The 27,608-nt window shown below is 63.5% G+C and overlaps 3 protein-coding genes across 15 annotated transcripts in view; all 3 read right to left on the bottom strand.

Annotated features, from left to right (window-relative positions):
* CELF5 (CUGBP Elav-like family member 5) overlaps positions 1–5,717 on the bottom strand; it is a 40,254-nt gene extending 34,537 nt beyond the window's left edge. For 11 of the 13 annotated variants that reach the window (XM_055124861.1, XM_055124863.1, XM_055124864.1 and 8 more), the window contains exon 1: positions 5,421–5,717. In XM_055124861.1, the coding sequence (XP_054980836.1) occupies positions 5,421–5,652 (232 nt within the window). In that variant the 5' untranslated portion in view covers positions 5,653–5,717. Of the gene's footprint in view, positions 1–4,642; positions 5,114–5,420 lie in introns of those variants that run through there. The other 2 variants (XM_055124875.1, XM_055124869.1) reach the window with 2 other exon arrangements.
* A 2,421-nt stretch (positions 5,718–8,138) lies between these two features.
* NCLN (nicalin) lies at positions 8,139–17,366 on the bottom strand. The gene is made up of 15 exons (XM_004614822.2): positions 17,066–17,366; positions 14,738–14,928; positions 14,357–14,501; positions 13,527–13,621; positions 13,084–13,164; positions 12,094–12,197; positions 11,877–11,965; positions 11,653–11,792; positions 10,882–11,060; positions 10,371–10,458; positions 10,241–10,279; positions 9,986–10,146; positions 9,607–9,660; positions 9,423–9,501; positions 8,139–9,126 (listed from the first exon to the last, which is right to left on the bottom strand). Exons 1-15 carry the CDS (start codon positions 17,247–17,249, stop codon positions 9,067–9,069), a joined length of 1,689 nt encoding a protein of 562 aa, XP_004614879.1. The 5' UTR covers positions 17,250–17,366; the 3' UTR covers positions 8,139–9,066.
* A 3,837-nt stretch (positions 17,367–21,203) lies between these two features.
* S1PR4 (sphingosine-1-phosphate receptor 4) lies at positions 21,204–24,091 on the bottom strand. The gene has a single exon (XM_004614821.2). It carries the CDS (start codon positions 23,994–23,996, stop codon positions 22,839–22,841), a length of 1,158 nt encoding a protein of 385 aa, XP_004614878.1. The 5' UTR covers positions 23,997–24,091; the 3' UTR covers positions 21,204–22,838.
* Between the last annotated feature and the right edge of the window lie 3,517 nt (positions 24,092–27,608).

The following is a 27,608-nucleotide window of genomic DNA, read 5'->3' as shown; positions in this document are numbered from 1 at the left end:
CAACCATGCATCCATCTATCCATCCATTCACCCACACCCCCATCCATCCATCCATCCATCCACCCACCCACCCATCCATCTACCCATCCATCCTTCCATCCGTCCATCCTTCCAAGCAGAGCCAGTGTCCCTGGATGGTGTCCAGGCGAGATGACAGCCACCACCCCGTCTCTTTCTCTGCCTCCTGTGTTCCTCTCCAAAGAAGGCTGGGGGCTGGCTGGGCTGTGTCTAAGGGCTGCAGCACCGGCTTTGCATGTGGGAGGCTCAGGTCCCATCCCCCACCCCGCCTATACCCCGGAGTGCCCGCAGGGGACTGCTCCACAGCAGACCCACAAAAATAAAGTCATGCGGTGAGGGCAGCAGCTGCTGTGCCCCGCGCCCCGCGCTCCCTGGACTCTCTGAGAACTCTGCCCGCGGCACCCAGCCTTGCACTGTGCAGCCTTCATGTCCTGCCCTGGGGTGGGGGTAGGGAATCTCACCCTGGGCAGAAGTTTCTGTCTTAGCCATCTGGGACGTGGGCATGCCCCAGACAAGGCTGGCGGCTCCTGAGCCACACAGGTCCCACTTGAGTCTGCCCAGCTCCTCAACGTCACCTAATTATGCCTCTACTCCAACTCTATCCCTTCCTCACACTTCCAGATGCCCTCTGGCCTCTGGCCTTTTCCATGTTTCTTACCCATTGTAGGGTCCAGCACCCAGGAAATGCCTCTGGGAACAAATACATCAATTGCTTTCTCTACAAGCTCCTATTCATCCTTCAAAACCCCAGCTCAGATGCCCTTCCTGTGGCCAGATCCCCCAGCAGAGTCTTCGGTTCCCTACCCGGGTCCCTCAGCCCTGTGTCCCTCCTGCTGACCCAGCCCTGATCACAGTGGCTCTAGACAACCTTGCTCCAGCACGGGACTCTAAGAACTTCTCTAAGAGATAACAGGCCTCTAGGACATGACGCCCCAGAAGGCTTTTGGGAAACTATGAGCCGCATGGATGGGTGTGGTCCTACTAAGTGCTGGGGTCTTGGGCAGCAGGGAAGGCATTTGCCTTGCACACAGCCAACTTGGGCTCGATCCCGGGCACCCCATAAGGTACCGCGAGCACTGCCAGGAGTTGGCCCTGAGCATCGTGGGTGTGGCCCCGAAATCTCAGACAAAAATCCACGTTCTACAGGTCCTTTCCCACGGGCACCACTTGCTGTGCCCCCTGCCAGGACCTCCCACCCAGCACCCACCTGCACGCGCTCGGTACCCTCCCCACCCGGAGTTGGAACTGGAACCTGGCTGATATCCTGACCACAAGGGAAACCGGAGGCACCTAGACTCTTGCTCCAGGCCACAGTACCGGAAACTGTCAGAAAACCTAGATGGGTCTATCCGAGCCGCCCCTGCAACTATGGCTGCCTCCTTCAGGCGGTCCTCCTAGATTCCTCACGCATTTCCACCATCCATACCCTGACAGCCAGGTTTCATTTCTCACTCATTCTTCGCTATGGCGCACACATACCAGGCTGGGATGGGGGACAGACAGGGGGAGTTTGGGGGTGATGTGTAGCTGTTTTGCCCACCCGACTTTGTATGAGGGTTGGGTATACAGCAAAGGCTCGATAAAAGCTGGCTCCAGGGCCCATGGCGCGAGGACCCAAGGCTCCGAGCCCACAGGACAGCCAGCTTCCCCACACCTCGGGGAACCCCAGCTCCGAGGTACATGTGAGGCGCCGGGGAGGGGGTGTTATCACAGCCTCAGGGAGAAAGGGGCACAGGGGAAACCAAGGCAGAGCAGCGGCGTTTCAGGGCATAGCCTGGTCTTAGGCTCCACCCCTCCCGCTGCCCACAGAGATGCTGGTGCTGCCATGGAGACAGCAGGCCCCGCCCACTATCCCGGCCCCACCTGCCCCGCCCCCGACTGGCCCCGCCTACCGCCCAACTTCCTTCCCAGCTACTGTCATTACAGGGCATCTGCAGGCATGGGTGAGGAAGACAGCTGAGCCCACCTCAGCCCCCCACTTCCTGTCTGGCACCCAGGCGGGTGAGGTCCCTTTCTTCTTGAGAGGCGCCAATCCTGGGAGGAGGGAGGCATTCCTGTGACCGCCCTAACCAGGGGCAGGTCTTTGTGTGTGTGTTGTATGTGAACAAACGTGCACACGTGTGTTATGTGTACGTGTATGCACACATCTGTGTCTTGTGTGAATATACATGTATATTGTGTATGCATGTGTGTGCACTGTATATGTGGATATTATGTGCACATGTGTGTTGCGGGTGTACGCACAGGTATGGGTATATGTATGCATGTATGTATGCACATGACATGTATGTGCATATATCCTGTGTGTACATGTGTATGACGTGTGTTACATGTATACATATGGATGTGAATGTGTGTATTGTGTATGTCTGAACATACGTGCATGTGAATGTGAATGTGTATAAGTGTGCATGTGCATATGTGTGTGAATGTGAATGTGTGTGCATACATGCACTTATGATATGCACACATGTGCATACTATGTGCGCATGATATGTGGATGTGTGAGTGCATGCATGTCTGAATGTCCGTGTGTGTGAATATGAGGCTGAGTGGGGAGGCTTCCTATCTCCCCTTCCTCCCCTTCCGTCCCCCTCCCTATGCTTTTAGAACAAAATAAAGCCAGGGGTTAAGGGGCCTGGAGTCACCTGACCACTCCCCCCTCCTATTCTCCAAAGCAGGGGTGCGGTGACCCCTCCTCTAGCCCACAGTGGAGGGTACCCCACAGCACCCTGCTCTGCCGAACTTCACGGCCCCCTCCTGGTCTATTCTTTGGGGGAGTGGCCATCCCTGGGCATCTTCCCCGCCAAGTCATGCTGTCGGGGTGGGGCGGGCACTGGTGTCTGACCTGGCCTCGGTTTCCCTTCTGGGGTGTGATGTTTGGGAGGGGCCCTGGGGTGAGGTTCCCACAGGCCTGGAGTATGGGGCGGGGTGCCCTCACCCCTCTCCTGCAGTGCACCCCAGTCCTAGGGACCCATACCTGGGGCCCTGAAGGCCAGGGAGGGGTCGTGCTCCACATCCTGCCCCCCGACAGGGAAGCTGAAGGGGCTCGAGGGGCCGTGCGGGACACCCCATCTCACACCTGAGAAACCCCAGCTCCTCACGGCTGACGCCACACTGCTGCACCCCGTGTCGGTCTCAGCGACACCCCTGCTCTCTTCCCAGGGCCTTCTCCAAAACCAAGGAGGGGCATGGGGAGATTTTTGTGTTTATTTGGGGATCACCCCTGGCTGTGCTCAAGGATCACTCCTGGTGGGGCCTGGGGGTCTTCTGAGATGTCAGGAATCAAGCCTGGGTCAGCCGCCTCGCCCCCCCTCTAGGCCCTGCACCCCCCAGCTCAGACAAACCCCCAAAGGGGGGTGCAAAAATTCCAAACTCCCACTTGCCCAAGCAAGATCAGAAATGGGACAGACCCCACCCTAACATTCTCCAGCCACATTCCAGGCCTCCTGTTCTGCTGCCAGCAGGGAAACTGAGGCACAGCTTGCTGGGTTCCAGGATGTGGAGCCTGGGAGGGGGATTCCCATGGGGGTTCAGCAGTAAGAAAGGGGGGAAAGGCGCAAATCACAGCTCCCCTTCCTCCACCCCCCCCGTGGCATTTTGGGCACTCCGTGGGCAGACATGCCCCCCCACTCCAATCAGCGTCTTCCTCAAAAACGCACCCCTCATACCTGCTGGGGGGAGACTCAGAGGAAAGGGCTTCCCCAGAGCTGCGGACCCCTGAACTCTCTCCGGGGAGGGGGGCCCCTCAGCCGCAGGGAGGAATATTCTAGGCAGTGGTTGGGTGTAGAACAGTGGGGGTGGGGATTTCTCCCCCTCAGGGCTGGGGGGGGCTTCCCCCCTCCGCCCAGTCTCTCATCCACTCCCTCCTTCACTCATTCATTCCCTCTTTCAGCTCTTCCTTCCTTTATTCCCTTCATTTCCCCTTCCATTCATTCGCCCCATCCTTCCCTTCCCTCACTGACTCCTTCCTTTCCTCCCTCCTTCCTTTCTTCCCTCATTCCCTGCCTCCCTTCTTCATTCATTCATTCCCTTCATCCTCCACCACCTCCTTCCTTCCTTCCTTCCCTCCTTCGCTCCTTCCCCCTCCTCCCTCCCCCCATCCTTCCTCCCCCCCCCCAACACAGGCATGCACGCGTGTGCTTCGGGATCCCCGCCACCCCAGAGAGGAGGAGGGGCAGGCGGGGTCTGAAGTAGGTCACTGGCCTGGGGGTGCCGGGCACGAAGCTCTCCCCACCCGCCCGAGCCTCAAGGGAGCCACCCGGCTCCTACCCGGGGCACCCTCTCCCAGCACACCACGGGAGAAAAATTGGGTGTGGGGGACACGGCCAGGCCTCCCAGCCCGCCTGCCTCCCCCAGCCGAGCCCACCCCGCACCCCCATTGGCCTGGCTCTGTCCAGCCCCAAATTCAGCTCTCCCAGATGGACCGGCCCGAGGTCCCTGCGTTCTGACCTCAGCGCGCTCTGCCTACCTCTGGCCAGCTTAAACTTGGGCGGAGAGGGGGCTGCTGCAGGTCTGGGGAGGGGGGAGCGACCCCCTCACCCCTTCGCAGCCCCCAGCTGGGCTCAGCTGCCTGGCCCCCCCCACCCAGCCACCCAGCCATCCGTGCTTTCTTTGTAGTTACCGATCAGCCCGGGGTCCAGAGCATCCGAGCGCTGAGCTGGCTGGCTGGCCCGGACCTGCCCCCCCACCGGCCTGGCTTTGTGAAAATGACCAAAGCAAAACTTCCCCGACGGGGCTGGGAGGGGGCGGCCTCCGGGCAGCTGGGCCCCCCAAAAAATAATAAAACAGGCAGGGAAGAGTGGGGGAGGGCGGCGGGAATGGGGGAACCGGGGGGGAATGGGAGGGAGAAGCGGGGAGAGGATGGGAGGTCGGGGAAGATTGGAGAGAGAGAGAGAGAGGGAGAGAGAGGGAGAGGGGATGGGAGGGAAAATGGAGAGAGGGATGGAGAGCGATGGAGAGAGGGAGGGAGAGGGAAAAATGGAGAGGGATGGAGAGACGGGGATGGAGAGGGATGGAGAGATGGAGAGAAGAAAGAGGGAGAGGGGAGACAGAAGGGGACGGGGAGCGAGAGAGGAAGAGGGGAGAGAAATAGATGGACAGCGGGGAGGGAGAGAGGCAGGGGGGAGAGGGAGAGAGGCAGAGAGGAGGGATGGAGAGGGAGAGCCGGGCTGGGGGCGGAGAGGGGCGCGGGGCGCGGAGGCCGGGCGGGGGCGGAGAGGGGCGCGGGGCGAGGGGCGCGGGGCGCGGGCGGAGGGGCGCGGGGCGAGGGGAGCGCCGGCCGCGGGAGGGAGCGAGCCGGAGCGTGGCGCGCGGGGGCCGCGCCGGAAGGTGGGCGGAGGCGCGGGGGCGGCGCGGGGAGGGGGCGCGCGGCGGTGTCAGCGGCACCCCGGGGCGCCCACCTTTGTGCAGGCCCGTGTAGGGGTCCTTGAGCACCGTGAGCTCGTAGATGCGCCCGAACTGCTCGAAGAGCGGCTTCAGGTCCTTCTCGTCCAGGTTGCGCGGGATCTGGCCCACGAAGAGCTTGATGGCGTCCAGGTCCTTGGCGCCGTCCGGCTGCGGCCCGGGGGGCTCGGGGCCCACCGGCGAGGGCCGCTGCTGCCGGCGCGCCTCGCTCTCGGTCAGGCGGGCCATGGCGGCGGCGCGGCCGAGGGCGGCGGGCGGACTCGCAGCTGGAGCGGCCGGCGCGCCCCCGCCCGCCCCCGCCGCCGCCGCCCGCGCGCCACAAAGGCCGCCCCGCAGCGGCCCCTGGCGGCCGGGCCGCGCCTCGCCGCGCCCGCACCCGGCCCCGCGCCCGCGCCCCGCACCCACGCGCCGCGGCCCGCGCCGGCCCCGCCGCCCGCGCCCCGCCCCGCCCCCCGCACCCACGCCCGCGCCCCGCCCCGCACCCCGCACCCACGCCCGCACCCAGGCCCCGCGCCCCGCACCCAGGCCCCGCACCCCGCCCCTCGCCCAGCACCCTGCACCCACGCCCTGCACCCAGGCACCGCACTCCGCACCCAGGCCCCACACCCAGACACCGCACCCCGACCCGCGCCCAGCACCCTGCACCCACGCCCCGCACCCCGCACCCAGGCCCCGCGCCCCGCACCCAGGCTCCGCACCCCGCACCTAGACATCGCATCCCGCCCCTCGCCCCACACCCTGCACCCACGCCCCGCACCCCGCACCCAGGCTTCGCGCCCTGCACCCTGCACCCAGACATCGCATCCCGACCCGCGCCCCACACCCTGTACCCTCGCCCCGCACCCAGGACCCGCACCCCGCACCTAGACACCGCATCCCGACCCACGCCCCACACCCTGAACCCACACCCCGCACCCAGGCCCCTCACCCTGCGCCCAGACATCGCGTCCCGCCCCTCACCCAGCACCCTGCACCCACGCCCCGCACTCCGCATCCAGGCCCCGCACCCAGCACCCAGACATCGCATCCCCTCCGCGACCCACACCCTGCACCCACACCCCGCACCCAGACACTGCACTCTGCACCCAGGCCCCGCACCCTGCACCCAGACATCGCATCCCGCCCCTCGCCCAGCACCCTGCACCCACGCCTCGCACCCACACCCAGGCCCCCACACCCGGCACCCAGACATCGCATCCCGCTCCCAGACACCGCATCCCGACCCGACCCGTGCTCCACACGCTGAACCCACACCCCGCACCCCGCACCCAGACGTCGCATCCTGCTCCTCGCCCAGCACCCTGCACCCACGCACTGCACCCCGCATCCAGACATTGCATCCCGCACCAGGCCCCGCACCCCGCGCCCGCACCCCACACCTTGCACCCACGCACACACCCAGCACTGTATCTCGCACCCACGCACCACCGCACCCGCTGGAGAGTACAGTGGGGAGGGCGCTTGCCTCACATGCTGCTGACTCGGGGTTTATTTCAGCACCCCAGAGGGTCCCTTGAGCCCCGCCAGGACTGATCCCTCAGTGCAGAACCATGGGTCAGCCCTGTGCTGGGTGTAGCCACACAGACCCCCTCAAAAAACAAAAAGGGGGCTGGGGACCACACGGTTGAGGCCCTTGTCTTGCATGCAGCTGACCCTGGCTCCACAGGGTGCCCTGAGGAAGTCCTGGAGGCCCCCAGCACAGATGCAGTGACCCAGGTCCCCCTAACCCCCACAGCACCCCGCCCTTGGGAGGCCCCGAGGGAAAGGAGAAAAATAAAATGGGGCTGGAAAGTAGCTCCCGTAGCCGAGTGGACAGTCAGCCCCCGCGCAGTCCCTGTGCCCCCCGCAGCATGGCCCCGAGCCTGGCCAGGTATAGCCCCCCAAATCCTGTTAAATGCTCAAACGCCAGTGCGGGGGGGCGCGGGGAAGTGCCTGTCGCTGAGCGGAGCAGCTGATCAGAGAGCAAGTCAGAGCCTGGAGCCAAGGGGCCAGCAACAGCGGGAGTCATGCAAGACCCAGTAGGATCTCCCCACTCGGAGGGGGCATGTTGCAGGCAGCGGGGACCACAGGGGTGGGGTGGGGATGATCAGTGCTCCCTGATCGGCATAAAGTGCTCTGTGCTATGTGACCCTAGGGAGGACGCCTGACTTCTCTGGGCTTCGGCTTCCTTCCGGGGATGGAGGGTCTGGAGGGCGACGCTGAGCTGCAAGTGAGGCTCCGATGAAACTGCGCATGTGCTGGGGTGAGGGGTCTCTGGCAGAGACTCCCAAGAACTGAGCGGCTGCTGACTCCGCTGGTCCCTTCATCCTCTGGCCACCCCCTCCCAGCCTGGGCCCCTGCAGCGGCCACCAAGCCTGGCACCCTGGCCCTCAGAAGTGCTCCTGTGTGCAGCTTGCTTGCTTGCTCCCCCCAAGGCCCCCGCTCCTCCCCGCACCCGAGTCTGACGCCAATATCTGTGTGGTCTGTCCTCCGCACCCCCAAAACCTGCTTTGACCCAGCCCCTAAGCTGGGAACCCCCCAATTCTGGAAAGCCGCGATGGGGACCCCAGAACCCACTGCGCAGACTCAGACGCAGCACAGCCGGCCCGGGAGCGAGCGCGCACAGGGCACTGGGGGCACCCTCGGCAGTGGACAGTCCTTACTGTCTGGGCAGCGCCTCGCGCTGAGCCCGGGGGCCCAGGGGACGCGGCTGTTCTCTCACACACAGAGACAGGTCACTGGTTATGGCTTTATTTTCTCATCGTCCGCCGCCGCGCGCGCCCGGAGATGGACCAGCCCCGAAGCTCCCGAGGGTCCCCGAGCCTGGACTCCCAGGGTGGCTGGCACCCAGCAAACAGTCTCTGGGGTGACGGGTGGAGAGCAAGAGGGGAGAGGCGGGAGTCTGGGGTCCGGCAGGGCTCCCGGTGTGGAGCTCAGGGGCGGGGATGGCTCAGCAAAGGCGGGGGGGGGGGGGGGGAACCCGAGGGGGAGGGGGCCCAGATTCCGCTGGTTTGCAGCTCTGGGGTGGGGGCAGGGGCATCAGTGAGCCGGGTGGTCCTGACAGGCCCCCCTTTCTGACCCCCTCAGCACTCGGCTGCTTCTATTGCTCATTAATGACACGCAAGGTCTCCCTGAGGTCAGCCCTGCCCGGGACCCGAGACCCCCAGACCACACCAGGGAACTGAGACTGGGGTGCTTGTGCGAGAAGCTTGCAGAGGGGCTGCCCGAGCCCTGCGTGGGAGTGACGGGCTCCGAGGTGCTGGAGGGGTGCCCTGGGGAGTAGAGGTAAGGGGCTGAGCTCAGGGTACCAACATCCAAGGGTTCCAGGGGGGCCACTGAGGGGGGCCCTGGTCTTAGGTGCATGGGAGAGGGTGGGGGCTTCGCACAGAGGAGCTGGGGCCCCAGGGAGTGGCCCCCACAGGACAGCTGGGGTAAGGGGGCCCCGAACTCCAGACATCCTAGGATGGGGGCAGGGGGTCTGGCCTTTGTGTGCAGAGCCGGTGGGCAACACCAAGGCCCCTCACAGGGCGTACTTCCAAGTCCGAGACTGCCCCGGGGTGCCCCCAGCCAAAGCTCCGCATTCTCAGCGGCTGCATTTCCCAAGGCTGGGCAGGGAGAGGCCCCAGATCCTGGAGGGCACAGAAGCCCCGGGACTCGCCACGCTCACTGCGTCTTGGCCTTCAGGAGCAGCCTCTGTACCGTCTTATACAGGAGATGAAAGTGCTGGGGGAGGGGAGGCAAAGGCACAGGTGAGGAGGTGAGGCCAGGCAGAGGGGAGCAGTTAGGTGGGGCGCGGCTGAGAATGATGGGGTGGGGCTGAGTGATGGGGCGGGGTCACAGGGTGGGGCGGGGCCGAGGGTGATATGCGGGGCCACAGGTTGACAAGAACAGCAGAGGCGGGGCTGCAGAATGGGGTGGAGAATGGGGGCGGGGCCACATCAAAAAGAGAGGAAGGGGTGGTGCCATAGGGTGGGAGGGTGGCAGGGTACCACCAGTGAGGCCGAGTAGGGCATGCCCACCTGTACTGCTGTGTAAGCCATGCCCAGGTAGGCTCCGATGCACACTGCCAGCAGCAAGTCAAAAATGGCTGGCTTGACCCTGGGGATCAGAGGGTCAGAATGGGGTCAGGGGCGCTGGGGGATGCCAAAGCAACCCCTCCCCACCCACCCCTACTGCAGAATCCACGCTGGGGGGGCAGCGCACCTGTAGGCGTTCATTACTTGCTTCAGTTGATCATAGAAGACAAACTCAGGGTCCCTAGGGAGAAGCATTCTCTTGGGGGCCAGCTGGGCAGCAGGCTGGCCGGGGCAGGGCGGTGGGACCCCCCCAGACACGAGGATGGAGACTGCCCCATCCCCGGCCCTGCCCCGCAGCTGATCTGTCCAGCACCCATGGGTGGCCATTTCGAGTGTATGTTTGTGGAGTGGGGGCAGGTGCCTGTCTGCAGGGCAGGCACCGCCCGGGCCCTGACGGTGCCCAGGTGCCCGCTGGAGCTCGGCTTCTGCTCCGACGAAGCTCCGCACCTTCCCAGGGCACCGAGATGGGGGAGCGCGAGGCGCCCGGGGCGGGGCTGGGCACTCACCGCTTGTCCGCCTTAATGTGGTGCTGCCGGACCTCCTTGAGGTAGCGGCCCAGGTGGTGCTCCAGGGTGCTCAGGAACGTGCTGTCCTTGTCCACCAGCTGTGCTGCCCGCGGCTGTTGTGTCAGCCAGTCCATCACCGAGTCCAGCTGCTCCTGCTGTACCTGCCACACAGCCGTCAGTGTCCCCCCATGCCCCCTTCCCGTGCCAGGGACCCAGCACCCCGACCCTCTCCGTGGCCCCCGGGACTCCCCCTACCATCTGCTCTGTGAAGACCGGCATGTCTGGGGGCGTCCCCTGCAGGGAGAAGACACAGCCCCTGAGCAGGCGCTGTGGGGGCTAAGGAGCCCTGCAGCCACCCCCAGCCCACAGGCCGCGCGAGCCCCACCTTCTCAGTGAGGTTGTAGATGACCCGGGTGAGGGCCTCGGCAATGAGCCGTGTGTTGCGGGTCAGGATCTTAGAATCCACCCGGGACCTGGGAGGGGAAGACGCAGGACAGGGGATGTGAGCGCTCCCCGGGACAGCCTGAGTCACACACACACCAGCCACAGGCCCTGAGGCCGGTGGCATCTCTCCACCTCCCTGGGACTCATCCTGGTGTTAGGGGAAGTGCCGGGGCAGGCCGGGGGGCAGGGGGACAGGGGGACGGGCTCAGTGATAACACACCTGCCTTGCAAAGCGCGAGGCTTCAGGTAGGATCCCCAGCACCGCCCCACGTGCCGTGCCCCGACCAAAGGGTGATGCCCCAGTGTGGTCCGGCTCATCAGCAAGGAGGCGTCTAGGGGACACGGTTCAGGCCTGAGCCTGGCAGGGACGGGGTCTCAGTGGGCTGTGGGGCCCGGGGACGGTCACTGTTGTCCAGGGCGGAGCTCCGCGGCCGCGGGGACGGGGCGCTCACCGCACGTCCATGATGCTGCTGCGCTGGCCGTCGCGGTGGCTCTCCAGGTGGGACAGCGTGAAGGCTGGCAGCCGGCGAATGGCGAAGCGCTCGTGCTCCCAGGCCAGCATGTCCTCGGCTAGGTTGATCTTCTTGTGCACCATGGAGAAGCGCACCTCAGGGAACTGGTGGGCAGCCACCTGCATGCGTGCACGGAGCATGGGGTCAGCCTTCCCCAAGAACCCTGCCCCTCCCGGGGTTGGGGAGTGAAGGGGAGGACATGAACTGTCTCCTCCTCCCCTTGGCATGCACCAACCCCCCTTCCCCACTGCTCCAACCCTCTCTTCCAATTAGGACGCACCCACAGCCCCGCCCACCACCCCTCCAGTTAGGATACATCCTAAGCCCTGCCCCAGGTCCCGCCCACCACCCGCACCTCCAATTAGGACGCACAGTACCACCCCACTCTCATGAGGATACACCCACAGCCCCACCTACCACCTGCTCCTCCAATTAGAATGCACAGCCCCACCTCAGGCCCCGCCCTCCGCCTTCTCCAGTTAGGCCACACCCACGGCCCCGCCCACCCCACAGGGCCCGTTCCTCCAGGGGAACCAATCATAGCAGTATTCCCAGCCCTCCCAGTCTCTGGGGGGAGCATAATTATGGGGCTCCACCCGCCCTACGAGTGCCTTCAGTGCCCAAGCTAATAAGAAGAACCCCCCCCAATTCCAGGCGCAGGCAGAGATGGCTCACAATCGGGGTGGCTCTTGGGGCTGGGGCGCTAGTCACCTGCTCCAGCTCCCGCAGGAAGGCGTGCTGCAGCGTACCCTCCCGCGGCGGCTTGGACACGTGCAGATGCAGGCCGTCCCCGCGGCCTAGGGTGTCCAAGCAGAGGACAAAGGCCACGTTGTCCTGAAGCAGGCTGGAATCTGCGGGGCGGGCAGGGGAGTGAGAGGCGGGGCAGGGGCAAGGGCAAGAGCGGGCCCGGTACCCCGACCCGCCGCGGGGCTCACCCGTGTGGTCCAGGTTATCCTCCAGCCAGCGCTTGGTGCCCTGGTAGTTAAACTTGCCCCCTCCGGACGCGAAGAACAAGAGGTTGTACCTGGCGCGGGAGGGGTGGGGCACTTGGGCAGGTGAGTGGGGGGGGGGGGGGGGGGGGGAACCCGCCTGCCCACCCACCCGGCCCCCCTCCCCCTGCAGGCTGTCCCATGTGGGGTGGGGGCGCCTTACGCGGCATGCGTGCGCTTGTAGGTGTAGAGGCGTGAGAAGAGCCGCGCCAGCTCCAGCAGCACCGACATGCCGCTCCCGTTGGAGTCGGCGCCCAGCGACAGCCACTGAGGGGAGGCCGGGACCGGCGTCACTCTCCCGCCCGCTGTCCTGGACCCCGGGAGGGCGGCGCCCGGGCTGGCATGCTGGGGGACAGGGCAGAGCAGGCAGAGCCCCTCAGGGCCCTGGAAGCGTGTATGTGAGTGTGTGCGTGGAGGGGGGGGGTGGGGGGAGGCTCCCTTCTGAGTGCTCCCGGAGCATGAAAGTTCCACCAACTTGTCTGGGCCCCACTGGCGTGGCTGGTATGGGGTGGGGGAGGCAACACGGGAACCAGGGGGAGGGGAGGGGCCCTCTCCTCCAGAGGAGAACCAGAAGAATCCCAGAGCGGGCTCCCGGGGGTGAGAAGCATTCAGAACAGCACCCACCCGCCCCCTGCCAAGAGTGGGCTGGGGCGGCCGCCGGTCACTGGCTGTGTGGCCGGCAAAGGCAGGCTGGGGGGGACTGGCCCGGATCCAGCAGCCGCCCACCACGTCCTCACACAGATGGTGCTGGGGGTACCTTGTGCATGGTCATGCTGGGGCACTGGAGCTCAGCAGCCAGGAGCTGTGCCCAGGGGCTCCCCGAAACCCACACTTGCCTGAACCCTGCCCCATGTCTCCTGGAAGGAGGGACTCTCCTCCAAGCTTCCGCCCACCCCCCTGGACCTGCCCTCACAGCCCTCTCCACTGTAGTCCATGTTCTGACCCATCTGCCGAGTTCTGGTTCCCTGAAGTGTCGAAGGGAACCCCCCAAAAAAACACCGGATCAGAGGTGTGGGACTCGGACCTCAGTCCAGTATCAGGGACACCAACCAAGGTCTTTGTGCCACCCCCCCAAGGCCCCCGGACAGGTGCTGCCCCCCCCCCACCTGTAAGCGGGATGAGTGCAGCGACCAGGGCCCCCCCACATACGTACCGGAGCCACCCCAAAGGCATCATAGTGGGCCACAATGACGATGGTGGGAAGGTCCTCTCCACCCAGCCCTGTCAGCCGGCCCTAGGGAGAAACAGGCACGACAGGCCCACAAAGTGAGGGCCATGTGCTAATAAAGCTTTATTCAGAGAACAAGCAGGGGGCCGGATCCTACTGGGCATCCTCCTCTGGGCAAGGGCTCCATGGCATGAGGGACCCAGAGGCTCTGCAGCTTTCCAGGTGCAGACAGGACGGCCAGTACAGTCTCTGGCCTGGCCAGTGGGGTGGCAGGGGGAGTAGGGGGGTGTCCCCAGGAAGGCCCATCACCCCCGAACTGAAGGGTCCTCACTCCTGCCCTGGGTGGTAGTGCCGGACCAGAAAGCCTGGAAGAGGGGGAGGGCCTGGGGGTGCAGGAGAGGAGGCAGGGCGGGCAGGGGGTCACTCACCTCCACGCTGGTGATCAGCCAGTCGCTCACAGCCTTGCTCTGCACCCCGCTGCTGACCATCTGAAAGCCATTGGCCGTGGCGGTGTGCAGCAGTACTGGGGTGGAGAGGGGAGTCAGCACCCCAAACGGCCACCGCAGGGGGGCCTCAGAACTATGGGCAGACGCAGACCTGCACCTCACAGCCCAGCCTGGGGGAAGGGGCAGGGGAAGGGCCCGGGCCCGGCCCCTTCTGCCAGGAAGCGCAGTCGGGGTCACCAGCTTCACCAGGTCGTCCTGGGTTCTACAGGGGCTACAGGACTGCACCCCAGGATTTCACTTGCCGTGTATGGAAGGAACCCTGAGTTGCCCCAAACTGTGATCCAGTCTTTTGGTTTAGTTTTAAAAAAAAAAATCGGGGGGGGGGGGTGGACCTGCCTTGCACGCAGCTGACCCGGGTTGGAGCCCCAGAATCCCACAGGGTCCCCCTGAATACCACCAGGAGTCAGCCCCGAGCACAGAGCCAGGAGTCAGCCAGGAGAACTGTTTGGGTGTACCCCTCCAAAAGTCGGGGGCCCCACCCCGCGACCTGCAGCCAGTGGGGTCGAGGCCTCACAAGGATCCAAGGGTGGGGGCCTGCTCGGGGGCCACTCGTCCCCCCAGCCTGCGCTTTCCTGGACTACACTGGTGGTGCCCCAACAGCGGGCTGGAATCAGGAGTGGCCCTGACGGACCGAACGGGACGCGGCAAGTTTCCGTATTTCTTACACTCTCCGCGGGCCCCCAGCTCCGCCCCCGCACGGCTGGGGCAGGCTCGGGGACCACGCATCGCATCTGGGGGGGGGGACACCCCACCTTCGGCAGCCGAGGCGGAGCCCTGCGAAGCAGAGGCGGCCTGCGTCTGCTCGTAGATGGACAGCAGCGCATCGTCCTCCACGGCGAAGTACACGGGCACCAGCGTCTCCATGGCCAGCATCTCCGGCTCGATCTCCATGAATTGCTGCGTGGGGGCGGGCGGGATGGGGGGCACTCAGGCTGGCGTAGGCCGTGGGCCGTGGGAGGGGACAGCCCCTCCCCCGCCCCACCTCGTGTCTCCCCCCCTCGGCCCTGGGGGCGCGGGGCGGGGCTCCAGAGGACCCAGGGGGCGGGGACAAGGGGATGGGGAAGGGGCGGGGCCCCTGGATCCCTAGGGGTGCACGGGACCCCGGCCCCTGGGGGCGTGGGGCGCGCACTCACGCGGATCACGTCCTGGGGCACGGCAGCCATGGCGCGCGGCAGGATGATGACCACGGCCCCGGCCGACTGGCGCAGCGCGCGCTGGTAGCGCTCGTAGGAGAAGTCCAGCAGCCGCATGAGCACGCAGCGCCGGCTCAGCACGTCCGCGTCCACCGTGCGCGCCTCCGTGTTCAGCACCGCGTTCCGGGTGCCTGCAGGGGCCGGGGAGAGGGCGCTCAGGCTGGGGAGACGCCGCTGCCCCGCCCCCGCGGAGACGGCCCCTCCCGGAGGTCTCGGTCCCCCCCCTCCCCGTCTGCCCCCTGAGGGGTAGCAAGGGCCGGCCCCTGGCTCAGGCTCTCCCCGGGAACACAGGGTGCACGCCCCCCACCCCCCTTCACCATCAGGGTGACCCTGCAGTACTAAGGCTCCCCCCAAACCCCTGTGAGAGGCGGTGGAGCAAGGAGGGGGGGCAGAAGGGAGGCTCCCCTCAGCCCGCACCTGCCTCCCCCACCTGTTGCTCAACCACCAGGGAGCACCGGAAGTTGGGAAAGGGGAGCCCCAGGGGCGGGGAGCCGGGTGTGGTCAGGGAGAGGAGAGGCCGGCGGGCAGGGGCACGGGGCCTCCGGCACACCCAGTCCTGACACCCCCTCCTGGCATGGCTCCCCACGTGGGGGGCACCACGGGGCTCCCGTCCCCAGGGCGGGGGAGCTGTCAGGTGGGGGGAGCAGGAATCTCGGGATCCGATGGGCCTGGACGGAGGGCTGGGGCCACCCTGAGTCTGCCAGGATGGACCCCGGTGTCCCTACCCCCCACCAGCACTCCTAGCGCCTCTTCAGGGGAGGCGGTCCCCCCACCCCCTAGGAAACGTGGCAGTGACCCAGCATCCCGCCCAGCTGCTCTCCAGGGCCTCCTCTGGGGCTGGGGGCAAGGAAAGCTCTAGAAAAATCTGGAGCAGCCCCACTGCCCTCCTCTGGTCCCCAGGGTGAGGTGGCGGGAGTGAGGGGACCCTGGCCCTGCCCCCCTCAGCTGACCTGACCTCAAAATCCTATTGGCCGGTGGCTGCTAAGACCCTTCCCCAGCAGCGGAGCAGGAAGGCCTTGCAAGTGGCTGACCCAGGTTCGATTCCCAGCACCCTTGAGCCATGCCAGCCCTGAGCACCGCCAGGGGAGGCACAAACAAAGGTCCCCCCACTGCTGACCGTACACAGAGTCTGCTGTGACTCTGATCCCCGGACAGCGGGCACAGAGCAGCAGCCCGGAGCACAGTGACAGCCCCAAGCAGGGCCCAGGGGGCCCCAGGACTGTGAGGGTAACTTTTAGGCGCAGAGGGGACTGCACGAGAGACTGGAGCACCCGGCGGGAGTGGGGTCCTGTATGGGCTTTCTCAGGAGCCAAAACACCAGGAGAAGGAAAAGCAGAAGCTAGAAAGTTCTGGAAGCACAGCCAACAGCTACAGCTGGGGAAGCTCCCGCAGGTGGCGCCTGGAACCACCGAGGTGCCCCAAGGGGCAGGGGTCAAGGGTCAAGTGTGCTCAGAAGATCGGCGTGGGGAGGGTGTGTATGAGGGAACAACGCGACGGGGATTTAGTGGGGCGACGGGGATTTAGTGGGGCGAGCACAGGGTGGGCTTGAGGGCGAGGCGCGGGGTTGGGGGATGCAAGCGCGGAGGCGTCGAGAGCGTGGGAATGTGGGTGCTGCTCGCAGGCCTGCAGCTGGGAGCGGGCTGGATACTCCCCTGACCGGGCAGCCACCGGCAGGGAGCCGGGCGCGCCTCCAAATGGGCCAGGGACACGAGTGGGTGGCGACGGGGAAACGGACAAGCGACAATGCCAGGCGCTATGTCGGGAGAATGGCCCGAGGAGTGGGGGGGGGAAGGGCAGGGGCCGAGTCGGGGGTCCGGCCGGGTTGGACTCCAGCTACAGCCAACCAGAGCGACGAGTCCAAACGTCCTGGGGCAACTGGGGTTCGGGGAGGTAGAGCCCGTGCAGGGGTCAGGCCAGGGCGTTGCACCCGGAGGGTAGACAGGCCAGGGCGCGGGGACACGCCGGAGCGCGGGGCTGGGACGTGGGGACAGGCTCGGGGACGGGCCAGGGAGCGTCAGGGAACGGCCAGGGCGCAGGGGCAGGCTCGGGGGCGAACCGGGGCGCGGGGCCACACCGAGTCGCGGAGACAGGCCCGGGGCTAGGCCGGGCCAGGGCGCGGGGACGGGCCAGGGCTCGGGAACCGGCAGGGGCGCGGGGCCGGGCCAGGGAGCGGGGCGGGCTCGGAGTTAGGTCGGGCCGGGGCGCAGGGCCGGGCCGGGGCTCGGGGACCAGCTCGGGGAGGCCGCGGGGCCGGGGGCGGGCACGCACCGTACGGCTGGCCCTGCAGGTCGTACTGCTGCATGCGGTAGACCGTGAACTCGTGCGCCGCGTCGGCGGCCGGCAGCGGCGGCGCCACCAGCAGCAGCACGGCGGGCAGGAAGACGATGAAGCCGAGCGGCAGGCACGACGCCTTCAGCATGTTCTCCAGCACCTCGCCCGCTTCCTCCAGCATCCTGGCGGGCGGCGACGCCGCGCGAGGCGGCGGCTGCGGCGGCGACCGGGAGCGGACGGGGCGGCAGCAGCGGATCCCGCGGACTCACCTCGGCATGGGTTGGCGCCGGGGTCCTACGGGCACCGCGCCGGGCAGCCCACGGGGTCCTTCGGGCACCGTGGGAGACAGCCCCGTCTGGCCGCACAGCCTGCCGGGAATCGTAGTCTCTCCACCTCCGCCGCGGCGGAACCCTCTGGGACCTGTAGGCCCGGCCTCCCGGACTCTCCGTTGGAAGCCGGACGTGGACTATTAGGAAGCTGACCAAGTTCCACATGAGCTCCAGAAAACACGGAATTTAAAAGTACTATACTGGGGCTGGAGTGATAGCACAGCGGGTAGGGTGTTTGCCTTGCACGCGGCCGACCCGGGTTCGAATCCCAGCATCCCATATGGTCCCCTGAGCACCGCCAGGAGTAATTCCTGAGTGTAGAGCCAGGAGTAACCCCTGTGCATTGCCAGGTGTGACCCAAAAAGCAAAAAAAAATAAATAAATAAAAATAAATAAATAAATAAATAAATAAATAAAAGTACTATACTCCCTAGAACTTATTTAAACCGTGACTTGGTTGTTGGGGAAGGTGGGGGCGGGGAAAGCGAGAGGCGAAGGGACGTGACCTTGCAACCCGGAAGGACGCAAGGAGGGGGTGGGGCCAACGGGCGCGCTAGGTATGCTGGGGACTGTAGTCCCGTTGCGTTGTCACACGGGATCCTGGGAACTGTAGTCTTTATGCCAGAACGCAGCAAAAAAAAAAAAATCATTGAAAATCCCCAAGGGAAATCAGAAGACGTGGAAGTTCACGAGGATTTTGTCTCTTTTGTGTTGTGACGTGTGCCTGGAACCTAAAATCGAGGCCCCGCACACGGTGGGGACTCTATAGAGTCATTTTCCCCCGTTTTTGTACCAGAAATTCAACCCGCGACCTCAATCTTACAAGACCTCTTGATCTTTATCCCCAGCCTTGGTAAATGACATTGCTTGGGATGAATGAATGGACAAGGGAGAGGCAGAGACGGATTCACAGGGCTGAGAGCGTGCTTTGTGTGCATGAGGAGTCTGGAGTTACATCCCTGCACCACCACCACCACCGCTTGTCCCTCCTTCCCCAGATGTGGCCTTCCCCACACCACCCTGGCAAAAAAAGGAAAGAATTTTAAACAGAAGTTTCCTTTTTTTTTTTTTTTTTTTGGGTCACACCTGGCGATGCACAGGGATTGGCTTTGCACTCAGGAATTACTCCTGGCAATGCTCAGGGGACCCTATGGGATGCTGGGAATTGAACCTGGGTCGGCCACCTGCAAGGCAAACGCCCTACCCGCTGTGCTATCGCTCCAGAAACAGAAGCTTCCTAAGGGGCCGAGGCAGTGATCTATCAGAACTTGGAATCAGCCTCCAGCACTGGGTGGTGTGGAAAGTGCCCACATCAGACTTTTTTTCTTTTTTTTGGCGTTTTGGTTCACATCTGGCGATACACAGGGGTTACTCCTGACTCTGCACTCAGGAATTACTCCAGGCGGTGCTCAGGGGAGCATGTGGGATGCCAGGGATTGAACCCCGGGTCGCCGGGTCACCGTATGCAAGGCAGTCCCCTCCCAGCTGTACTCTGGCTCCACCCCCAGGCTGCTTTCATGTGAGCTGTTCTTCTAGACCAGGATAACCCGGGCGCATGCGCGTGGGCTGGAGCAAGCGCTCAGTGGGACGGTCATTCGCCTTGCACACAGCTGACCCAAGTTCAGTACCTGGCATCCCATAAGGTCCCTCAGGCTCTCCAGGAGTGATCTCTGAGTGCAGAACCAGGAGTCAGCCCTGAACGTCTCCAGCTGTGGCCCAAAAGCAAAAAGTGAAAGGGGGAGGGTAATCTCTGCTCAGGCAGGGGAAGAAGCTTCTCAGTAGAGTACCCGCCTAGCATGAGGCCCAGGAGGCTCGGGGTTTAATTCCCTGATAAACTAAAGAAAACCTGGCAACCCTAAGACTCCACTGCCTCAAGGCTGGGGGCCATGGGGGGCGTTGGTAACTCCCACCTATTTCTCAGAGAAGGCAAGACAGAGGCCTGAGGCAGAGGATGCAGAATGCACCTCCTGTGCCTGGCAAGATTCCAGAATGTACTGTGCTCACCTAAAGGCCTGGGCCTCCCTCTCTCCATCCCAGGTGACAGGTGGCAGTTGCACTGTTGATCACGTGACTTCCTTCCCTTCCCAGCTGTGTGACCTTGGGTAAAGTGAACTCACCTCTCTGGTTTTGGTTTTGGTTTGTTCTTGTTTTGTTTTGTTTGGGGTCCACACTCAGCGAAGCTCCTGGTTTACTCCTGGCTCTGCACTAAAGGGTCATTGTTGGCGGGGCTCGAAGGACAGTATGGGGTACCAGGGATTGAACCCGGGTGGGCCGCCTGCAAGACAAACCTTCTCCCCCACACACACACCCCACCTCCCCCGCAGCCGTCCTGTCTCTTCCTCTGACTTTCCTTATAAATATCTGTGTAGGGACCCAGGGGTACAGCTCAGTGACTGCCTTGCAGATACCATGCCAGTGCTGCCCACATGTGCATGCATAGAACTAGTGTGTGTGTGTGTGTGTGAGAGAGAGAGAGACAGAGAGAGAGAGAGAGAGAGAGAGAAACAGAGACAGAGACACAGAGAGAGATGCAGTTACAGTACGTGGCCCTCCACCCACCAACACTGCATCCAATGATAAGCCACAACCAGGAGTCACAACCCAGCCAGCCCTCTCGAAGCAAAGCAGTTCAAGTGTGCAGAGCCCCGCAGAGCTGCAGCTCCGTGTTCACGAGCCCCCAGAGGGGCACGACCGCCCCCAGCCACAGGTCACCACAGCAGTGACAGGCAAAAGGGAAGAGAGAAGAATCAGTTGGGCAGAGAGGCTTGGAGCCACAGGACAGTGCAGAGGGCACTTGCCTTGCACGCAACCGACCCGGGCTCCACCCCCGGCATCCCACAGGGGGCCCTGAGCACCGCCAGGAGTAATTCCTGAGTTCACAGACTGAGCATTGCTCACAATTCCTGAGCATCGCAGGGTGTGGCTCCAAAACAGAAAAAGGGTAACAAACCGGGCTGGAGTGATAGCACAGCAGGGAGGGAGTTTGCCTTGCACGCGGCCGACCCGTGTTCGATTCCCAGCATCCCATATGGTCCCCTGAGCACCGCCAGGAGCCAGGAGTAACTCCTGAGTGCAGAGCCAGGAGTAACCCCTGTGCATCGCCAGGTGTGACCCAAAAAGCAAAAAAAAAAAAAAGAAAGAAAGAAAAAGGGTAACAAACCACCCTACTGGGGGCCAGAGTGATAGCACAGTGGGGAGAGCTCTGACCCTGCATGTGGCAGACCTGGGTTCGAGCCCCGATACCCCATTGGGTTTCCAGAGCACTGCCAGGAGGGATCCCTGAGCGCAGAGCCAGCAGTAACCCCTGAGCATCGCCGGGTGAGAAACCGCCCCCCCACACACACACACAAAACATAATCACGGCCAGGGAGATGCCTCAAGAGGTACAACACAGAGGACCAAAGAGATGGGACAGCAAGGAGGGCACTTGCCTTGTAAATGGACGACCCAGGTTCGGTCTCCGAACACCACCCGGAGTGATCGCTGAGTGCAGAGCCAGGAGTCGGCCCTGAGCATGCCGGGTGTGGCCCCCAGCCCTCCCTTAATAAAAAGGTGCAGACCATAAACTAGGTGATTGTTCAAGCCTCTTTAAACCGGGTTGTAAACACTGCGGGGAGCCCCAGAGCCAGACCAGCAGGGCCCACTCTCCCTTCCGGCCTCCTGGGCCAGCCGGGCGGGTCGAACCCAAGCCTGGAGAGTCCAGATCCCGGAAAGCACAACACGAAGAATCCACCTTCCAAGCTGCCATTTCGCTTTGATTTTATTTGTTAATTGCTTTTTTCCTTGACATTTGTGGGGCTGCTCCCCCACAGTGGCTTTGGGGCTTGCTGGAGGAGGTAGAAGAGTCGGGGTGCACCTAGGGCCCCTCCCCTGGAAGCCCAGACCCCCAGCCCCCGAGACCACAGTTCAGTGGCTTAAACTGCGAGAATCGAAAGATTCTGGCCAGACCATGGTAAGAAGAAAGTGAAACAGTGAGGGTCCCAGAAGCATCTCAGGGGGAGGGGGAAGACAAGAGACTGAGTCCTCGGCATTGGGGGTCTTGTGCTGTGTTGTCTAATCTGTACGTAGGTCACTGAGTGCATCAGGATAATTTCTCTTACTGGGGGAGGTGCTCCCATCACAGTGCTCGGGGTGCTCCGACAGTGCTCAGGGACCTGGAGTGTCAGGTTCCCACGTGCAAAGACTGGGCTCCAGTCCTCTGAGCCACTTCCCTGCAGGCTCTGTCAAGGCTTATGAACCCCAGAAAGGTCAGGAGCTGGGGGGGAGGGGTACCGGACCTGATCGGATGCAAGATGTGACACCTTAGGGCGACCTACCCCATTTTTTTCTCACCTCCTATGACAGCACCCATACTGATGGCCCAGAGGACACCAGGGCTCAGGAAGGCCGTGCTTGTTCCAAGAAACCGCACAGAGTGGCCACTCACGGCCGTCCCCTAGACTGGGCCCCATGGGGTCAGGAAGTCAGTGGGTCAGAGACAGGGGAACAAGCGGGAGTGAGTGAGCACAGAATATTCTGACAAGGGGCTGGCACGATAGGACAGCGGGGAGGGCACTTGCCTTGCACGCGGCCGACCTGAGTTCGATCCCCGGCATCCCATATGGTCCCCCGAGCACCGCCAGGAGTAATTCCTGAGTGCAGAGCCAGGAGGAACCCCTGAGCATCGCCGGGTGTGACCCAAAAAGCAAAACCAAAACAAAAAAACAACAAAAAAATACAGAACACCTTGAGAAGAATGTCACATGCCCTGGACCAGCCTCGGCCGGAGGCCTGTCACACCTGCACACACAACCAGTCACCTGCACCCCTCACTTGCTCTGCTTTCCCCCCACCCCCGGCAGCACCCCCAGAGCTCACAGTTCATTTGCATACTCACAGCCCACACCCCAGAGCTGCCCATCCGTGTCCCTCCCGGGGGGAGGGGGTACACACAGGAACCAGGGGGCTCCGAGCCATCTCAGCCCCCATGAACATCTACATGGTTGGGGCCTCCACCCATGGCGCCCCCCCATCCCTACCTAGACAGCCTGGGAGCCCCCTGCAAGGGGCTGGCACTGGCCCAGAATCAGCAGAGACAGAAAGAGGGCCCCCCCACACTCTGGCTCTCACACCCGGACGCCGTGGCAGAGAGCAGGCACCTGCTTTTGCAGCCCCTGTTGCCCCCACCGTCCCTCAAATGCTCCTGGACACTGAAGATGCGGCACGGCCCCTGCTCTGGTCCCTGCTCCGGTCCCTGCATCCTTCAGACGCACCAGACATTGGAGATGCTGGAGAGGCACCTGCTTTCAGTCCCCGAGACCCCTGCCATCCCTCAGAAGATCCTTGACGCTGAAGATGCTGTACGGGCCCCTGCTCCGGTCCCTGCTCCGGTCCCTGCATCCTTCCGACGTTCTGGACTCCGGAGATGCTGCACAGGGCCCCTGCTCCTGTCCCCGCGTCCCTCAGACGCTCCGGACGCTGGAGATGCTGGACAGCGGCTCCCGCATGCGGAAACTCAGCGAGCGGGAGCCCCGGAAACTGTCGCGGGGCCGCAGTGAGCTGTCGGTGGTGGACACCCCGGAGGGACCCTCGACGGCCCGCGCCAGGCAGTCCTGGGGGCCCCGCAGGCCCAGGCGGAGGCAGCCCCAGCACAGGAAGCCCAGCACGGCCCGGCGCACCTCCCGGCTGCGGAAGGAGTAGATGAGCGGGTTGACGGCCGAGTTGAGCACGGCCAGCGCCAGGATCCAGTCCATGCCGCGCAGGTACTCCTGCGCCCAGACGTTGGAGCCGAAGACGTCGGCCAGCAGCAGGCCGAAGAGCGGGCCCCAGCACAGGACGAAGGCGGCCAGGATGAGCAGGACGGTGGTGAGCAGCCGGCGCGCCTTGCGCCGCGCGGCGGGGCGCGGGGCCTGGCGCCCGTTGGCGCGCACCACGCGGAAGATGGCCCCGTAGAGCAGCAGGATGGAGGCCAGCACCAGGCCGAAGACGGCCACGCAGAAGAGGATGTATTCCTTGGCGTAGAGCGGCAGCAGGCTGGAGCAGCGCGGGAAGGCGCACACGCAGTTCCAGCCGAGCAGCGGCAGCAGCCCCAGCAGCGCGGCCAGCAGCCAGCACAGCCCGATGAGCCCGTACACGCGGCCCGTCTTGGTGGCGCGGCTCTCGGCCACCGGCCGCACCATGGTGGCGAAGCGCTCGGCCGCCGTGAAGAGCAGGCTGAAGGTGGACGCGGCCAGCGCCGTGAAGAGCAGCCCCTCGCGCAGGAACCACTGCTCGGGCGCCAGGCGGAAGGTGCGCGCGCCCGACAGCAGCACGTTGGCCAGGTACGCGGCGCCGGTGAGCAGGTCGCTGAGCGCGATGTTGAGCAGGCAGTAGTACACCCAGCGGCGCGAGCGCAGGCGGAGCACGATGGCCGCGAGCACCAGCAGGTTCTCCAGCACCACCAGGCAGCTCACGGCCACAAAGAGGCCGCGCAGCACCCCGCCGCCCGCCGCCGCCGGCGCCTCCCCGGGCCCGCCGCGGCCCGCCAGGCGCCCCGAGTGGTTGTAGTGCAGCAGCAGGAGGCGGCTGTGGCCCTGGGCCGCCAGCTGCAGGCAGGCCTCCAGGGCCGCGCTGGCGTTCATGGCCGGGCCGGGCCGAGCCCCCCTGCCTCCCTCTCCCCTCTCTGTCCCGGGTGCAAGAGTAAATAAATAAATAAATGGAGGAGGAGGAGGAGGGGGGTGCCCCCCTTGTGCGCTGCTTCTTACTCCCCTGGCGCTCTCACTTCTCTCTCTCTCTCTCTCTCTCTCTCTCTCTCTCTCTCTCTCTCTCTCTCTCTCTCTCTCTCTCTCTCTCTCTCTCTCTCTCTCTCGATGTCGGGTTTCCTGTTATTCGAAATTTCCTGTTGTGTCAAGGTACCCCCAGGGTGGGGGTGTGGCTGCGGTGGGCACAGAGGGGCCCCTGGGGATGGGGGTGTGGCTGCGGTGGCTGGGGAGGGGCCCACTGTCCAACGGCCTCACCAACGGGTGTGATCTCTCCCAGCCCAGGCTGGTCCCCTTCCGGCCCTCAAAAGCCCGCAGGATGGGCACCACCCCCCGCCGATGGAGAGGAAGTAGATCCTGTGGCCTCTCTCTGCCTCCTGGGGCGGGGAACCCACCTCCACCTCCTGCCTGTCCTCCCTCACGCGCCCCTCCCACCCCGAACCCAGTGAACCTGCACGCAGTAGGTGCTTCAAGGGGCACGACCAGCTGCCCGCTTTATGGGGAGGGAGAGAGCCCCTCTTCCCCCCTGCCACAGGGCCAGGGACCCATCGTGGCACGTCCAGCCACAGAAGGGGAAACTGAGGCCTGGAAGGCAGCATGTCCCAGAACCTACATGAATGGATCTACTAGGCCAGGGGTCTGATGGAGGAGGCACACACCTGCCCTGGGGGTCTGTGGGGGGGGGATGTGAAGGCACAGGCCTGCTCTGGGGGACTAAGCGGGGAGGCACAGGCCCTCCCTGAGAGTCTGAGGCGGGAGGCATGGCCCTGTCCTGGGGGTCTGAAGGTGGAGAGTGGAGGCAAAATCAGGTGACGGGTCTTCTTTTTTTCCTTTTTGGGTCACACCTGGCGATGCACAGGGGTTCCTCCTGTCTCTGCACTCAGGAATTACCCCTGGCGGTGCTCAGGGGACCATATGGGATGCTGGGAATCGAACCCAGGTCAGCCGCGTGCAAGGCAAACGCCCTACCCGCTGTGCTATCGCTCCAGCCCCAGGTCACGGGTCTTTACTTCTTCCTTCCTATGTTGCCAGTCCTCTCTGACCAAGCTGGTGTGTGTGAGGGGAGTGGGGGGTGCTAGGGTCTGGCACAGCAGAGGACGGTGGGTGTGGCACAGGGGGACTTGGAGGGGTCTGGCATAGGAGGCTGTAGGGGTCTGGAAGGCTTGCCTGCAGGAGACGCTGTCGGCCAGCAGGGGGCGCTGTAGGGGACTTGGGCAGGATTGCCAGACGGGGGCACTGTGGAGTCTAGGCAGGTTCACCAGCAGGGGGCGGTGTGGGGGTCTGAACAGATTCATCAGCAAGGGGTTGTGAACTTCCAGTCTTTGTACAGCCCCTGCCTTCACCCTCAGGCACAGGAGGGGCCCAGGAACTCCCCCAGGGGCAGGACTTGGGGGTCACAGTGCTCCCGGATGCGCCCCAGTCCTTGATCCCTGTGGTAGAAGCAGCTCGGCTGGAGGGAAGCTGGGGAGCCCTGCAGAAAGGGGCAGGAGGTGCTGAGAGCGGGAAGGGGCCGTGTCTGTCCGGGTGCCAACCCACAGCCGCCCAGCCCGGGGCCAGCCTCGGCTACTGGCAGACGCGCCCCAGGAGTCTGGGTGCTGAGACAGAGCGCCGGGCCCGGCTGAGTTCTGATCTCAGAATGAACTCTCACCTTGCTGGGATCTCGGTAACCCCAACCCTGCACCTGGCTGAAATCCAACCCCTAGACAGAGCCTGGGTCCATCCCAACCTGAACCCCATATGTAGCTGAGCCCCAGTAATTCCTGTCCCCCGGCTCAGAAAAGCCCAAATAAAACCCCCCAGAAACAGCAGTGCAGGCTGACCGCAACGGCAAGGCTGGGTCGCTGTATCCATTCTCCTCTCCTCTCCTCCTCCCTCCTCTCTTCCTCTCCCTTCCCTTCTCCTCTCCTCTCCTCCTCTCTCCTCTCTTTCTCTCCCTTCCCCTCTCCTGTCCTCCCCTCCCCCTCTCCCTCCCCTCTCCTCCCCTCCCCTCTCCTCTCCTTCCTTCCTTTCTTTCTTTCTTTCTTTCTTTCTTTCTTTCTTTCTTTCTTTCTTTCTTTCTTTCTTTCTTTCTTTCTTTCTTTCTTCCTTTCTTTCTTCCTTTCTTTCTTTTCTTTTTTTTAGTCGAGTATCACACCTGGCATACTCAGCAGTTACCCCTGGCTTTGTACTCAGGAATCACTCCTGGTGGTGCTCAGGGGACTGTATGGGATGCCAGGTATCGAACCTAGATCAGCTGCGTTCAAGGCAAGCGCCCTCCCCATTGTACTATGCCTCGTGCTTCTAGTAGCCATGTCCTTCTACCGTGAACTCTGGCAGGGGCCAGGCTGTGAGCGTTAGAATTGCTGAATTTCAGGGGTATCCCGCATGTGGCAAGTGGGCGATCCCCACCCCGCAAAATTCACTCAAAGTCACAGCAGTACATTAAACGAATCGACACTAAATGTACTTCATTAAAGCACTGTTTGCAAAGGCAAAATGGTAGAAGCCAGACAAATGTCTAAGCACAGGGAGAGGACGAGGGTTCACCTGGCAAAGAGAGACGCGGGCCTGAGAAGGAAGGAGAAAGGTCTCTGGGAGTGGAATGGAGGAAGCCTGGGACACAGGGTTAAATGAAGGGCGGGGCATTTAAAAGCAGTATCTTGGGGGGCGTGGGGGTGGTCAGAGAGCCAATACAGGGGCTAAGGTGCTGGCCTTGCACGCGTCAACCCAAGTTCAATCCCTGGCACCCTGTAGGGTTCCCTGTCAGGAGTCATCTCCGTGCACAGAGCCAGGAGTAAGTCCTGGTTAGCACCCAGTGCTCCACCCCCCAAAAAAAAAGTTTTAGGGTTTTTTTTTCTTTTTGGGTCACACCCAGCGATGCTCAAGGGTTACTCCTGGCTCTGCACTCAGGAATTGCTCCTGGCAGTGCTTAGGGGACCCTGTGGGATGCTGGGAATCAAACCCAGGTCGCCCGTGTACAAGGCAAACACCTTCCCCGCTGTGCTATCGCTCCAGCCCCAGTTTTAGTTTTTTTTCTTTAGTTTTTTCTCTTTCTGGGGGTGCTCAGGGATTACTCTTGGTGGTGCTCTGGGGGCCCTATGTGATGCCAGGGATCAAATCTGGGTCAGCCGCGTGCAAGGCAAATACCCTACCTGTTGTAGTATCTCTTTGGCCTAAGAATGAAAAAAATGATAAAAAAAAAAAAAAGAAGGAATGTACCTGAGAAACAGCTTAAGCTTCTGGTGTGGGATCTGAAGGAGTAGCCTAGGGCTTAGCACTCCTGTTTTGAACTTATGTGTGGTCATAAGTTCATATCCCTGGTGCCCCACATGAGTACGGTGCCGAGAGCTCTGCTGTTTGAGCCTGGCAGCTCTCTTCTCTGTGATCTTCGGTGCCATAGGAGGCGATCTCTGGCCACACTACAGCCAGGGGTATGTGAGCCAAGACAGGAGAGAGGGGCTGGAGCGATAGCACAGTGGGGAGGGCGTTTACCTTGCACGCGGCAGACCCAGGTTC

Source organism: Sorex araneus, chromosome 2 (genome assembly GCF_027595985.1).
Source record: "Sorex araneus isolate mSorAra2 chromosome 2, mSorAra2.pri, whole genome shotgun sequence".
Lineage (NCBI taxonomy): Eukaryota > Metazoa > Chordata > Mammalia > Eulipotyphla > Soricidae > Sorex > Sorex araneus.
The sequence above is the reverse complement of the archived record's forward strand: the minus strand, read 5'-3'. Positions and strand labels throughout refer to the sequence as shown.